General features: G+C 56.9%; 1 protein-coding gene across 17 annotated transcripts in view; it reads left to right on the forward strand.

Moving 5' to 3' along the window:
* SPEG (striated muscle enriched protein kinase) overlaps positions 1 to 15,459 on the forward strand; it is a 56,658-nt gene that overhangs the window by 12,020 nt on the left and 29,179 nt on the right. For 12 of the 17 annotated variants that reach the window (XM_023259689.2, XM_011285666.4, XM_023259691.2 and 9 more), the window contains 5 exons: positions 1,468 to 2,771; positions 4,617 to 4,760; positions 5,068 to 5,250; positions 14,499 to 14,674; positions 14,911 to 14,999. In XM_023259689.2, coding sequence (XP_023115457.1) covers positions 1,468 to 2,771; positions 4,617 to 4,760; positions 5,068 to 5,250; positions 14,499 to 14,674; positions 14,911 to 14,999 — 1,896 coding nt within the window. Of the gene's footprint in view, positions 1 to 1,467; positions 2,772 to 4,616; positions 4,761 to 5,067; positions 5,251 to 10,393; positions 12,755 to 12,776; positions 13,561 to 13,642; positions 14,090 to 14,498; positions 14,675 to 14,910; positions 15,000 to 15,459 lie in introns of those variants that run through there. The other 5 variants (XM_023259694.2, XM_045034520.1, XM_023259699.2 and 2 more) reach the window with 5 other exon arrangements.

Here is a 15,459-nt window from a genome sequence, read left to right on the forward strand (position 1 = left end):
CCCTCAGGACACTGTGGATTGCTCTTCTACCCATCATCCTCCCCTCCCCCCCCCTTGCAGTCAGAGGTGGGGTCTGCAGTGTGGGTGGCTGACCCAGGTAGTCTGAAACATCCGTACACTCAGGCACCTGCTAGAACTTCTGCTTGTGGCTGGTACCCTATTTCTCCTCCCTTCTGTGCCCTCAGAATCCTAGACGTTTGCAGGGAATAAGGGCTCAGGAGTCAGACCACCTGGGTTTCAGTCCTGATACCAGCCATTTCCTAGCTGTGTCACCTTGGTAAGGCACTTTTCCTCTTTAAGCCTCAATTTGTTCATCTGTAAATGGAAGCAGTAACGCTTCCTATCTCGGAGGATTGTTGTAAGGATTAAGCGGCTCAGTGCACCTTAAGCATATTTAGTCCACGCTTTGGCACACAGTGAGTACTCAATGAGCCATTTCCTAAGTTTTTAGTAAGCTCTCTCCAGTGAGTCAGGTATGATGTTAATATCTCCGATTCCTTTCCTTGCCAATCCTTCTGTTTGATGTGTTCCCCAAGAATCCAGATAGGGGAAACTGAGGCCCAGCTCTGGGGCATCAAAAGCTCTGTGGGTGAGAGGGGTACTCTGAGCTGACCAGCTCATTCCCTCTTCCTCTTCTCCCACACCCTCCTCTTCAGGCCCACGCAGTAGTTATTTCTGAGCTGAGTTATTTCAGAGCCTACCCCTTTGGGGAGCTTCTGTGCTGGGTGGGAGGAAGGTGGCGGAGGTGGGTGAGGGGGTTCAGAGGATTCAAGGTAATTTTCCCAGAGGCAGGAGGAAGTCAAAGGCCTGTAATGGGGGCAGATTGATCAAAGAGAATGGGAACCTGGGTATTCTAGTCTCCCACCCCAGGGACTTCAGCTGCCACCTGCTGCGTTGTGTCAGCACTGGCAAGGGGCTTAGGTCTGAGTAGGTGCTAGGTAGTCCCTGGGATAAGGGTGTTGCCCCCCGAAGGCTAGTGCCTATTCTTCTAGAGGCCACTGTGAAAGGGGTATGTCCTGCTAAGGATGGGCAGGGCTTCGGGGGCCAGCTGGGGGCAGGAATGAGTGGGAGGCTGCATTCCTGAGAGGGCCCCTCCCCATCCGACCCTCCTGCCTTTCTTCACCATCCTTTGGGTCCTAAGCTCATTCTTTTCTCTCCCACCGCTCCGTTCTGTTTTTGCTGTTTCCCAGCTTCCGGGGCTGGGGGGAGGGGACTGGCCAGAGCCCGGGATGCTGAGTCTGTACTTGGGCCCAGCCACCAGACCAGTCTTCTGGTGCCAGGGCAGCCAGCCTCTCCCCAGCACCTGCTATGGCTGTGCCTTCCTCTTGGGGGGAGGGGGCAGAGGGTCTGACCCATGTCACCCCCAAGCCTTCCCAGCATGCCCCACCGTCCAATTCCTATGACGAGCTGAAGGTCTAGGAGGGGAGATCCCTAAATCTCCTACCCCTCTTCCTCTTGGTTCTGCAGCAGCGTCCCTCAGAGCGGATTGCACAGGGAGGAGCCTGATCTTCAGCCTCAGCCGGCCAGTGAGGCCCCGCGTCGCCCCGCCCTACCGCCTCCCTCCAAATCCGCGCTGCTGCCCCCACCGTCCCCTCGGGTGGGTAAGCGGCCCCCGCCGGGACCCAGCGCCCAGCCCCCCGCCACCCCCACATCGCCCCACCGGCGCACGCAGGAGCCTGTGCTGCCGGAGGACGCCACCGCAGAAGAGAAGCGAGGGAAAAAGTCCAAGTCGTCGGGGCCCTCACTGGCGGGCACGGCAGAGTCCCGGCCCCAGACACCACTGAGCGAGGCCTCTGGCCGCCTGTCGGCGCTGGGCCGCTCGCCCAGGCTGGTACGTGCCGGCTCCCGCATCCTGGACAAGCTGCAGTTCTTCGAGGAGCGACGGCGCAGCCTGGAGCGCAGCGACTCGCCGCCGGCGCCCCTGCGGCCATGGGTACCCCTGCGCAAGGCCCGCTCACTGGAGCAGCCCAAATCCGACGGCGGAGCGCCCTGGGGCACACCCGGGACCTCGCAGGAGGAGCTTCGGGCGCCGGGGGGCAGCGTGGCCGAGCGCCGCCGCCTGTTCCAGCAGAAGGCGGCCTCGCTGGACGAGCGCACGCGGCAGCGCAGCCCGGCCTGTGACCTTGAGCTGCGCTTTGCCCAGGAGCTGGGCCGCATCCGCCGCTCCACGTCGCGGGAGGAGCTGGTGCGCTCTCACGAGTCCCTGCGCGCCACGCTGCAGCGGGCCCCGTCCCCCCGAGAGCCTGGCGAGCCCCCGCTCTTCTCCCGGCCCTCCACTCCCAAGACCCCTCGGGCCGAGAGTCCCGCCGCCGCCCAGCCACCCCCTCCGAGCGTCACGGGGAAGCTCGGGGACGAACAGGGGAGGCCCAGGAGCCGCGGGCCGGCGGGCAGGACAGAGCCGGGGGAAGGCCCGCAGCAGGAAGTCAGGCGCCGGGACCAGTTCCCGCTGACCCGGAGCAGAGCCATCCAGGAGTGCCGAAGTCCCGTGCCGCCCCCCGCCGCCACCGATCCCCCCGAGGCCAGGACGAGAGCGCCCCCGGGTCGGAAGCGGGAGCCCCCAACGCAGGCCGTGCGCTTCCTGCCCTGGGCCACGCCGGGCCAGGAGAGCACTGCTGTGCCCCAGACCTTGGAGAAGAACAGGGCGGGGCCTGAGGCCGAGAAGAGGCTCCGCAGAGGACCGGAGGAGGACGGTCCTTGGGGGCCCTGGGACCGCCGAGGGGCCCGCAGCCAGGGCAGAGGTCGCCGTGCCCGGCCCACCTCACCTGAGCTCGGTAAGGCCTCGGCGAGGGCTGAGAAGGTGCTGAGTGAGACCTGGGTGGGAGGACGTTTGGGGAGAGCGATGCTGCTGGACAGTTGAGAGGGCGGGCTTCACAGGGAAAAGCACCAGGTTCGAGTTTGAGTGAAGGTCTGTGAAGGTCCTTGTGCTGGAACCTGCCTGCTGGTGAGGCAGAGTGCGAGTGTGTTTTGGTGGAGGCTGGGGGGAGCCGAAGAAAGAAAGGTGCCCAGATGCCTGCCGCAGGTGCCCTGGGTCCAATGGCCAGCTAGCTGGGTCAAGGACCTAACCATGGTGGGAGGCATTGCTGGGAATCTAAGGAGCCCCTCCAAACCCCACTCCTTTGTGGGGGAAGAGATGGAAAGCCATCTCAATAAATAATGTGTCAGGCCCCTGTTCCAGGCGAGCTTTGGGCCAGCCACCTCTCATCTGTGCCCTTTCATCCCAGCGCCATCCCCTGACCCACCTGTGGCCACTGAGATCTGACCCGGTCTATCACCTCGCTGCCTCTCTCCCATCCTTGAGTCCTTGTGTGGCTATGCTGACCGTAGATACATGCCAGCCTGTGTGTTGTCTCCCAGTCGTCCTGTGGATGGTGGCCAACAGCCAGAATGCCCCTGCTGCTAATTCTGCTCACCCTGAACATCAACTCGGGGTCCACTCCTGGATGGAGACCTAGGAAGCCATCGTTGACTCACTCGCACCCCCTGCTGCTTCCCCAGGCCAGATGCCTGTGTTCACTGCTCCCAGGACCCTCGTCAGAGTTGCTTTCATTTCACTTACCACCTTGTATTTTTCTTCATCAAAGTTAATTTATTTTTAATTTAAGTATTACCATCTCAAAGTTTTAAAAAATAATTAGGTACCTGTCCATTGCCCTATTGGCCACATTGTTGCATACCACAATACAGGTGTTGTATTAACTGGGAGCTTAGGGATGTTGTTTTATTTTAATTTGTCAGCTGTCTAAGATGTTGAGTGTTACTTATCAGCTCCACCTTGCAGATAACAGAGCTGAGGCGCAGAGAGGTTATATCATTTGTCCAAGGTTATGGAGCTGGAAAACAGTGTGATTGGGAGTCTCGCTGCTCTTTTGGCTACCTACGCTGTGCTTTGTTTAGCTTAAAGAATGTCAGAGTTGGCCATTCTGGTAGAGGGATCCACTGCAGTGGGGTTGGAGGATATATTCGTGCGTACAAGCTTCCTGGAAGCAGGGAGTGCTTCTTCTTTCTTGTTGTATTCCTGGTACTCATACAGAGCTTAGTGCACTGTAGGTACAGTATTACTGTTTGGTGGATGGTCAGAATCGACACTGATTCGTGAGGCGTCTCAGACGGCTGCTGGACCCACGTGCTGCTCCCTCTTGAATCCGGTGGCATCACTAATTTGGCAACTTACCACATGTTGTCCTGTGACAGCGGTATTACTGCTTAAGGCTTGGGTTGCTATTAGCTTGTACTCGGTCTCCTTGGCAGCTGGGAATACCTTGTGCACTCAGAGCACTTCCTAAAACAGGGCCTGATCTACCACCCTTGATGACTGATTTGTGGAAAGACGTGCAAGACTTCTTCCAGAAACCACAGTCGTTGTGGCTGAAGTTGAGAAGTCCAGCTAATGTGGAGTCCTGGCTGCCCTGTCCTGTTTGAGAACCTCTCTTCTGTCTTTTCCTCCCTGTTTCAGGACATTCAGGAGTGAGAGTCCTTGTTCCCCAAACCCCACCTTCTGGAAGCCCTTCTCTCTGGGTTTGGCTTTCTAAGATACAAGGCTGTCACGATCCCCTGTCCCCCTGAGTCATCCCCACAGGGACCATATCCCCTTACCTCGTCACCCATGTCTCCGGCAGAGTCTTCAGATGACTCATATGTGTCCGCTGGAGAAGAGCCCCTGGAGGCCCCTGTGTTTGAGATCCCTCTGCAGAATGTGGTAGCGGCTCCAGGGGCAGATGTACTGCTCAAGTGTATCATCACTGCCAACCCCCCGCCCCAAGGTGAGCTCCAGGGCTGGGGCCAGGCTAAGGTTGAGACAGGGAGCGGGAGGTCCCCCGTCAGTCCTCGGAGGGAGGGGAAGGGGAGGAGGCACATCTGCCCCATGGGGCTGGCTGGACTCCTGTGTGTGTGTTAGGGGAGTTTTCCCAGAACCCCCTGGGAGGAGAGAGGGCAGGCCTGGGCTTCTGTGAGTGAGGGGGCAGTCCTCAGGATTCCCTAGGGTTTGGGCTCCATGTGGGGTGAGGGGAGATTTGCTCCAGTGGACTGCTGTGGGCCATGGCATCCAGTCACTCCGCTCCTTCCTCACAGTGTCCTGGCAGAAGGATGGGTCTGCGTTGCGCAGCGATGGCCGCCTTCTCATCCGGGCTGAAGGAGAGCGGCATACCTTGCTGCTCCGGGAGGCCCGGGCGGCCGATGCCGGGAGTTACACAGCCACCGCCACCAACGAGCTGGGTCAGGCCCGCTGTGCTGCCGCGCTGGCCGTGAGACCTGGTAGGGAGCCTGTGGGGCCCCGGGCGGGATGAGCCGTGACCCTTCCCACTCCCAGCCCAGAGCTCAGGTTCTCGACCAGCGTGCACAGTCTGTTCTTAGATGTCACCTGCTCTGGTGGAAGCATTCTAAGTGGCCCAGCCTCAGAGCGGGGGCCGCAATCCCAAAGGCACACACCAGGCCGGCCAATTCATGAAGTCACTGAAATTTGTCTTTACCTATCCTCTAAATGCCATCCTCTGGTGGCATTTCCCTGAAAATGGTCCTGTGGGGAAAGCAACTTATCCTTGAGTCTCAGAGAAGAAGAACCTCCCAGCTCAGAGGGCTTAAAAGCCATCAGGAGCCTTCTGAGGTCTGAAGTAAAAAGAAGACCCTTCCCCACTCCCTCGCTCCTGTTGAACCCAAAGCCCTAAAGAGGGGGCAGCTGAGAGCACTGCTCTGGAGATGGCTGTAGCTCTGGCTGCTTTGTTTTCTATATTTACAAAAGCCCTCACTTGGTGTTGGACTACTTCCTTTGGGTGTAAGCCCGGTTTCTTTCAGGTTCGGGGCAGGGCCAGCCTGGCGTCAGTGTGTGTGGTTAGTTCTACTCATTCAGGTTGATGGGCGCAACGGTGTGCTGATCCTGGGCAGTGGGGGAGGGGTAGGTGAGGCTGGGTAGAAAGGAAAGACACAGACTCCATCCTCAAGGATGTTGCCATTGGGTCACCAAGCTTGATCAGAGGACCTAGGTTGGAGGACACTGCAGGGCAGAGGAACCCAGGTCCTAGAACATGGAGCAGAGCAGTCAGTCAGTGTTATGGGATGCTGGATTGAGAGGCAGATTTACAGCGGCAGCGGGAGGGGCTGGGCATGCCTGGAGGGGGGACAGCACACGCTGTTCTGTCCCTTTCTTTCACTCAGCTCGACAGGAGGCAGGATTACAGAGCCTGTCTTGCTGTGGTCCCGGGGCTCCCGCACTTTTCACCATAACGGTGATTTTGGTGGGATCTGCCCTGAGCCCCGGTCCTGCATTAGATCCTTTTGTTTGCACCTGTCTGGCTTTGCAGACCAGCAGGTCTTCGTCTGCCTTAGCATACACACCCCTCCCAGGAGCCCATGTTTAATCTCTCTCCTCACCCCTCCCACCACGCTGAATCATGCCCGGCCCTCCATGGCACGTTTCCGGCCTTCCATCACCTCTGGGATCTGGCTTCTGACTCAGCTCCCAACTCTCCTCAGGGGCCCTGGGGCTGGCTCCAGGACTCTGGTCAATACCTGGCTTAGGCTGAGATCTGGTAAGGGGGTGGGGGGTGCCCCGCTACTGGCTTATGGCCATTTGGGAGCCTTTTAAGGTTGGGAAAGAGGCTTGGGGCAAGGCAGCTGTCAGCACTTGACTGGGAGCTCTGTGTTTGTTGCACTGAACCTCCCTGTGCTTTGGTTTCCTCATTTGTAAACCAGAGATAATTATACCATCTTCACGAACAAAAGTAAATGTGTGAATGAGCTTTATGAACTGTAAAGCTGTAGACAAACATTAACTATTAGCGTTATTAAGGGGTGCCGTTGTGCACAGGAGGTCAGGTCTCCACGAGCCTCCAGAAAGCTGCCTTTTCCTTTTCTGACCATTCTCCAGACTATCTGTGCCCTGGGGCCTCCTCCCCTGCTCTTGCCAGGCGCGCAGCCCCAGCCCCTCTATATTTCCCAGTGTTTGGGTCCTCAGCCTATGGTGGCATCTGTCTGCTCACCCCCCGCCATGGGGAGTCGGAAAAGCTTCATCTCATTAGTCAGCCACTAGTCAGTGTCTTTGCCCCCAGAGAGCAGCCCCCGTAAGTCATGCTGACTCGGCCCCAGGACTCCCTTGGCAGAAGCAGACTTTCTTCCCCTACAAGGCACTGTTTGGTCCAGAGTGGTTGGACAAGGGCCAGTGGACCTGGAGAGCAACAGAGTGGCTGGAACGATGGGGTGGCACGACGTTTGGCCAGGGCGGGGTCCCGGGCCTGGACTGTGTGCAGTGAGGGGGTGGGGCTAAGGAAGAGTGTCGGGCAGCCTGGCAGTGTGGCTGCCTGCAGGGCGGTGGGAGCCCGCCCAGGGAGGGGGTGCGTAGTGTCTGGTAGGAAGCGGCCTCCTGGAACCATCTCCCTTTCTCGTTCCTTAACCACCCACCCCAGGACCCTGGCAACCAGGGCTGACTGTGCAGTGCCCTCTTGGCATGCCCACCCCAAAAGGGCCTGTTCTGGAGAGCCCACAGATCTCAGTTCCCGGTTGGGAACCATGGGAATTAGGGAATGGGTAACTGGGCAATGTAGTTGCTCGTGTGCTGTGGTTTGAGGGGCAGGGTCTGGTTCTCTTCCACTCCGGCAGCCCCACCCCGGCCCCATGTCCCTTCCAGCCTGCCCCAGCCCACTGGGTACTGCTGAGACCACAGTCGTTCTCCCGAGGGCGTGTGTGTATTGCAGCGGGTGGTTGGGGAGCGTGAGAAATATGCTTACCTGAAGTGAAGCATTCTCAGCTGCCTGCATCTGTCACACAAGCATCTATTGAGTACCAGCTGGGTGCCAAGTTCTACATCTCTCTGAACAGTTTTTTGTGTGTTTGGAGAGTGTCTTTTCACATCTCCTCTCTTACTTGAGCTACACTGCACCGTATATACCCCTTGGAGAGGTACACGATAGGTGGCGATGTTCCCATTTGACAGATAGGAAGACAGAAACAAGGAGAACGAAGTGACGTGGAGCTAGCGCTAGGCCAGCAGCCTTTACTGAGTACCTGCAATCTACCTAGGAATGTTGTAAGCAACAGGTGATCTGGGGTGATGGAAATAAGCTTAGGTGGATAGCAGATGAAAAGAACAAGGAGTTAGCTTCTAGTCAGTGCTTCATATGTACCAGGGCCTGTGTTGATTGGCTTATCACATTTACTCTTGTCCCGGGAGGTAGGTTCTATTATTATGCCCACGTTACACATGAGGAAGCTGAGACTTGGAAAACTTGAGCAAATTGCTCTGGAGAAATGCTGATCAATAGAACTTTCTGTGGTGATGGAAATGTTTTATATGTGCACCATCCAGTATGGTGGCCACTAGCCACATGTGGCTGTTGAGCCCTTGAAATGTGTCTAGTGTGACCAAGGAAGTGATTTTTCTTTTCATTTAAATTAATATACGTATAAGTAGCCTCAGTGGCTAGTGCCCTCCCTGTTGGGGTGCTCAGCTCTAGGAGCAGACGGTCAGTTGGAGGCTGGTCATGCTTTGAAGCCCTGTCCCTGGATCTCCCAAGCCTACACTCCTTACCATCCCCTTCCCTGCTACTCTGGACAGGTTCAAGGTGAAGGTAGAATTGTGCTTGTGAGCTCATACCGGGTTGGGGGGGGGGGTCAGAGACTGCTGATGCCCTCTGTGGGTGGGTCAGATGGGGGGTTCTCTCCTTCCTCTCTTGTCTCCCCATCTCTGCTGTGGCTGTGGTCCAGCACCTCAGGCTCTGACAGGAGGCCCTTTGGGTGCTAGTCAGGACAAAAGGGGACATGGGGGCTCCATTCTGCTTCCTTTCGTCCTCCCTCAAGCACAGGTCTTGTGTATTTGAGCCCAAGGTTCTAGCATTTTCCAGCTGAGGCCTTGGCCTCTTCATGTTTCCTTGTCTGCCCACAGTTTCCTCATCTGTAAGGTGAGGGTCCTTATATCTACTGGGCTATTTACTTGGTAAGATTTATGAGGCTCTGTGGGGATGAGAATGTAGATAAGGACATTTGGGCCAGAGGATATGGCTTTTCAGGGCTCATTCTGGTCCCACCATATGATTGACACTGTCACAACAGAATAGAGTTTGGCTATAGCGGGTCATGAGGACAAAAGGAAAGGCAACAGTGTCTGCTCCTACCCCTTCTCCTGGCCAGGGCTGCTGAAGAGTTATGGCATCTCCCCTGTGAAGGCAGAGGCTGCCGATGGAGGGGATCTTGGAATGCCATGTGACCCCATTGTCCATCTTTGAAGGGGGGTTGGATAGCATCTAAAAAAGCAGTGTGGTCCCTTGGCCAGACTCAGCCCTTCCTCCCCACTCCTGTCTACCAGGAGCAGGTTGGCCGTGATGGGTGTCTGCCCAGGGCTGCTTCCTCAGAGTGGGGGCTGTCACACTCAGCCCATGAGAAGAATGGGGACTTAGTCTACCATGAGTGCCAACCCTCTGTCTAACACAGAGCAACCCCAAATAGTCACATGTAGGGAATTAACTGTTTCTATGGTGAGCTCAGGCCGACCGTGTGAAATTCTCTCTGCCCCCTTTTTCTAAAAAAATTTTTAACGTTTATTTATTTTTGAGAGAGAGAGAGAGAGAGAAGAGCATGAGCAGGGAAGGGGTAGAGAGAAAGGGAGACACAGAATCCGAAGCAGGCTCCAGGCTCAGGGCTGTCAGCACAGAGCCTGACACGGAGCTCGAACTCACAAACTACAAGATCATGACATAAGCCGAAGTCAGACGCTTAGCCAACTGAGCCACCCAGGCACCCCAGTTCTCTCTGCTCCTTGTCCCTTGCAAACCAAAACAGAAACCTCAGCACTGCTCTTCTGCTTTGGAAGGGGCGGTACCCGTGACAGCACCTGTGCCTTCCCAGCCGCAAGCTGGCCTGTATCCTCCTTTTCTCTCAGCCTCTCTGTCTTCCATGGTGGCCTGACCACAGCAGACATTTAAAGGCATCACCTCTGGAGGAGCCCACTGAGACAGTGCCCGTGGAGAACGGGCTACGAATAATGGCTGGGCCATGTTTGAGTGTTTGTTAAGTCCCACATGTCATGCCCTCCCTCGGAAACCTCGAGGGAGCTGCCCTTTGCCTTGAGAGTGAAGGCCACTCCCCGGAAGCTGGCCTCTGCCATCTGGCCGCGAGGATGACCCCAAGGTGGCTGGAGGCCGCTGAGAGGCTGAGAGAGGCACCTACTCTAACGTGGTCGGGTCTCACTCCTTTCACTTTTACCCAGGTTTGTAAGCAAGTTGAGCTGCAGTGGTCTGCATGTCCTTTTTTTCTCCAAATATTTGCTCACACAGTTTCCTCCTCAGGAAAGACTTTCCCCCTTTTTCCTTCTTCAACCAAACTTTTTTTTTTTTAATGTTTATTTATTTTTGAGAAAGCGACTGAGGAAGGGGCAGAGAGAGAAGGACAGAGGATCCGAAACAGGCTCTGTGCTGACAGCAGAGTCCAATGCAGGGCTAGAACTCGTGAACCGTGAGATCGTCATCTGAGCCGAAGTCGGATGCTTAACTGACTGAGCCACCCCGGCACCCCTCAACCAAATTCATAATTCCAATAATACCCCTTCCCTCAGTTACCCTCTCTTCCCTGAGTCCAGAGTAATCTGCTCTCTGCACTCCCATGGCTCTGATCTGCCCTTTTCTTGCCACCTTATTCGTGCTCACTAGACTAGTTGTGTATGTGTCTCAGTTGTCACCCTTATCAGGCAGAAGGCTCCTAAAATCATGACCATGCTTTGTCCACTTTTCAGCTATCGTAGCCACACCTGGAGGCCCTCCTGGCTAGTCTGGGGCTATGTGGACCGCAGGGATTGCGTGTGAGGTAGTAGTGTGGGGGGAATCAAGATCCATGTGACTTTCCCAGTCCCTGGAACAGCCTGGGTGACACGCAGAGGCTGGGCGGGACATGCATCTGCAAAGGGTACTAACGAAGATCTGCCTAAGCATGGAGGTTGGGATGGCAGAAGAAACCATGGAGCAGCGGTCTTTACAGTGTGGTCCCCAGACCGGCAGCATCCGCATCACCCTGGGAATATGGTAGAGATGCACATTAACATGCCCCCTCCCTCAAAAACTCTGGAGGTGGGGCACCTGGGTGGCTCAGTCAGTTAAGCGTCAGACTCTTGATTTCAGCTCAGGTCACGATCTCACAGTGTGTGAGTTTGAGCCCCGCATCGAGCTCTGTGCTGACAGCAAAGAGCCTGCTTGGGATTCTCTCTCTCTGCTTTCCCCGGCTGGCATGCACATGCACGTGCCATGCATGCTCTCTCTCTCCAAATAAATAAATAAACTTAAAAAAAAAAAAAAAAGAAACTCTGGGGCTGGGGCTCAGCAGTCTGTGGTTTAAGCTCCATCCTGATGCCCCGTGAACTTTGAGAACCACTGCTGTAGAGTCAGGAACCTTGCTCAAGGTGGGAGGCCAGGTGGTCCTGTGGGAAGCACTTGGGCTATTCAGATCCCTGCCCTGATAAGTGGCCAAGTAAGGTGAGCTCACCTCTCAGGGTTGTTCTTCCATGAAGATCACAGGGGTCCCTAAACTTTCATGTGCATAAGAATCACCTGGTGTGCTTTTTTAAAATGTATTTTCCTGACCCCCATTTTAGGACATCTAATTCTTCAGAGTAAGACCCAGGAATTTATAGATTAAACAGGCTCCCAGGTGGTCCTGATGTGGGTGGCTGAAAAGCCCTGGTGTAGAAGGCCTTTCATGTAGGTGACTGTGACTATATTTATCCTTAGAACATCTCAAGGGATGTTGGGACCAGTATTGAGCTGGATGCACGGGTCTGGGGAGGCTCCCTCACAGTGGTATTTTCATCAAGTGAGTCTGACCTGGGAGCAGTGTTGAAAGGCCACACGTGTGCACAGAGTCGGCATGTTTTGGGGTGGTGGGGTGTGTAGGGGCAGCACTCATGTGGCAGCACCTAACCAATATGTGCATATTAGGTTATACCCACTTCCTGGCTGGTATAAGAATGTTTCCCACCGTGAGAGCCAGGCTTGTGGGTGGAGCAGGACTGGCTACAAAGATGGTCTGGGTGGTGGGATCAGTAAGAAGTGGGGTGGCACCAGAGCCTGATGTGGAAGCCCAGAGGTTCTGGGAGCTGGAGACAGATCCTTGCTCAGTGTCTCCGGGCGGCCTCAGGACCTTGATTCACCTGGTCGCTGGATGCCCTCAGGGTGCAGTTCCCCCAAGCCACCACCAGGGGTCTCTGAGGCTCCCTGCAAACCTTGCCAATCTGCTTTAAGTCTCTGCTCTCCCTTCCTGGGCCCCTGAGCGCCTGCAGCGCCATCCAATCTCGAGGTGACCTTGGAGGTCACCAGGCACCACAGAGAGGAGGGGGCTCCCGCTTTCAGGGCCCATGCCTGTGGTCTCAGCATCAGCTGGTGGCCAAGGCCCGGGCAGATGTTCTCTAAATGCCATTCCGACTTGCCTCCCCACCCCCACCTCAAGACAGCCAACCTGAATGGTGGGCCCCCCTCCTCTGCCAGTCCCCTCCTCCTTCTTCACTGGCAGTGCTGGGAAACACAGGTCATGGCTTGGGAATGTGGCCCTGGGTTGGGGGGGGGTGGGTAGTGATAGGAGGAAGGAAAAGGACATGTGACTTCTCAACAGCTCCCCTGTTCTGCTGCTGATCTCCAAGCCCTTTCCCCAGCCCTGGTACAGAAGGATGCTAGTTGTGGGGCATTACGGGGGAAGCAGCCCCTGCCTCATGACTGTTGGTCCTGGTAGAGCTGACAGGGTGAGGGACAGTTGCCAACAGGTGCCCCTGATAGAGCCTGAAGGAGGAGGGGTGAGTGCAGGCCCGGTGCCCCTGGGTGGTACAGGGCCAAACCTGCCATGGCAGTAGTGTGGAGGCAGAGGTGGTATTCTGGGCCCCCTCAGGTTGAGGAGGGTATTTCTGGGAAGAGGCTGAAGGTCCTGACAGTTCCCTGATTCTCAGCACCAGAAAAAACAGGGTATGGCCTGGTTCCAGGATTTGAAGCTTGTCAGCACATTCCCACGTGGGGAACAAGGGGCGTCATAGGGGCCATTTGCCATCGGCCCCTCATCTGGTGGGTACGTCAAAGTGAACGGGTCAGGGCAAGCATCTTAGGTGCTGCAGTGAAGATAGCACCCCCATCTTTCCCTGGGGACTGAGGCCCCCACACTTTGAGTCAAGGTACCACCGAGGGGGCTTTGCTCTTGTCAGGGTCTAGAAACTGTAAAGAGAGAAAAGGCAGGTCTTGCTGCTTGGGAATGAGCAGGGTGGCTAAATCCAGCCTGGCTGTGCTCTGCCCCTCCCCTCTCCTCCCCCTCCACTCGAGGGCCCGCACTGCTTGTGGTCTTAGCAGGCACCACCTTCCCAGCCAGCTGCCTGCCTGCCACCGAGCCTGTCCCTGCCCTGCCAGCCCCCACCTCCTCCTTCCCCTCCTCGGGCTCCTTCCCCTCCCCCAGGCCTTCGGGTGTAGAGCCTCCGAGTGAGTGGGGCTGGGCAGGCTGGGATCTTGCTCCCTGGGGAGCTGGGTGGGGTGGGCAGTGGGCAGGCAGCAGGAGGCCTGGTGCCAGGGCAGAGCCTTCAGGACAGGCACAGCCTGGGGTCTGTGTGCAGAGTCTCTGGTGAGTTGGGGTGCGGCCCTGTGGGGGGGCTGGGCCACAGGGGCTTGGGGTGGGGGAACCAGGAGGAGGGGCCAGGGGGCTGTGGTGGATTCATGTCTGTATTTGGTAGTCGGATAGGAGCCAGCTCAGTGAGGCTGGGCCCCTGGCCAGTTGCAGGAGAGGGCGTCAGGGCCCTGGGGACACCCCTCCCCCAAAGCAGACACTCGTGCCCCCCTCCTCTCCCGGTCTCAGCTGCCCTTCTCTGTGGATCACTCAAACTGCTTTTCCATCCCCTGAGAGTTTTGGGGTCCATGCTCTAGGGCTGGGGCCAACAGGTGCCCCTGGGGTATTTGGGGCAGGAAGCTGAGAAGGGAGAGGGGGAAGGGCAGGCTGGACAGTGCCACCTCATTGGCCCTGGCACTGTCCGGATGGGGCTTGTCTGAGGTGTGTGTTCCTCTGCACCAGGCCCAGCTCACCCAAGAAACGGGTCCCTGGCTATACCACTCTGGGGACCATCTGCATTAGGAACCTGCAGTTCCATGCCAGGAATGTGGGTTCCCTGCTCCAGTGGAATTCTAAGCCTCCTTTCGGGCCCAGATGGCAGCCCCTCTGGTGCCTGAATGCCTTGTCCCAGGCCATTGCCTATGGTTCTCCCCCCCCCCCCCCCCCGCCCCCAGGAGGGTCAGCAGTGTCAGTGTTAGGAGAGTCTGTGGCAGAGCAGGATTCATGGGCTCAGGGACAGGAAACACCTGAGCAAGGTCATGCAGCAAGCAAGTAGGAACCCCACAAAGTGAAATCAGGGCAGGGCTGGCCTATGTCCTGGGCTCTGCGGGACATTCCAGACCTTATCAGGCCCTTGATCTGGGGCTGATCTAGCCAGCTCTGTCATTCTCTCTGGCCCTTCTTCCCCCGCTGGTGTCTCTTTCTGTGCCACTGTCTCTCTTCTGTCTCTTTTCCAGGAGGGTCCACGTCACCTTTCAGCAGCCCCATCACCTCTGATGAGGAATACCTGAGTCCCCCAGAGGAGTTTCCAGAGCCTGGGGAGACTTGGCCCGGAACCCCCGCTATGAAGCTCAGTCCCAGCCAGAACCGCCGTTCCTCTGACACTGGCTCCAAGGCACCCCCCACTTTCAAGGTCAGACCGCTAAGGCCAGCCCCCGGGCAACCTCATTCCTTCATGTGTGCCTTTGTTCTTGGGGCCACACCAGGTTTTAGCAAGGCCTAGAGCTTGGCCCCATTAACCCTTCCTACCTGGAGCCAGCCTCTGTCAGCCTAGTGTGGAAGAGGTTTCTGTCCCAGAATCCTCTGGCCCCCAGGCCACATCTGGGTCCTGAATGTCTCCCCTGACACTTTGGGGTCCCCTCCCTTCAGGTCTCACTTATGGACCAGTCAGTAAGAGAAGGCCAAGATGTCACCATGAGCATCCGTGTCCAGGGGGAGCCCAAGCCGGTGGTTTCCTGGTGAGTAGCAGCCACTGGCCACCACGGGCCAGCTTCCCCCATTCCAGCCTTGGCCCTGGGAGGCCTGGCTTTGGGTTGAGGGGAGTGGACCCTTTGTGGACTTCCCTGTGATCTGCCCAGGGGTCTATCCCGGGTCCAGTGGTGCCACTCCCTTAACACGCCTTTGTTCAGGCTCATTCAGGGCTTCTTCTGGGGTAGGGTTTGGATAGCAAAAGGTCTCCTGTCTGTCCAGTTGGGGATGAATGGGCAGGAGTCGTCTCTTGGAGAAGGCTGCCCATGCCCACCCCCATCAGGTGACAGCGGGGTGATTTTCAAGGCCTGCTCTGCTCCCAGACCTGCGCTAGGCCTGGGCATAACAGTTTGTATCTGAGCTGGCAGAGCCCAGGGTTAAATGTGGGCCTCAGCTGCACTGCTTCCTCCTGGGTGCGTAGAACTTTGATTACTCAGGTCGCTTAGGTTC

Source organism: Felis catus, chromosome C1, assembly GCF_018350175.1.
Source record: "Felis catus isolate Fca126 chromosome C1, F.catus_Fca126_mat1.0, whole genome shotgun sequence".
NCBI classification, from domain to species: Eukaryota; Metazoa; Chordata; class Mammalia; order Carnivora; family Felidae; genus Felis; species Felis catus.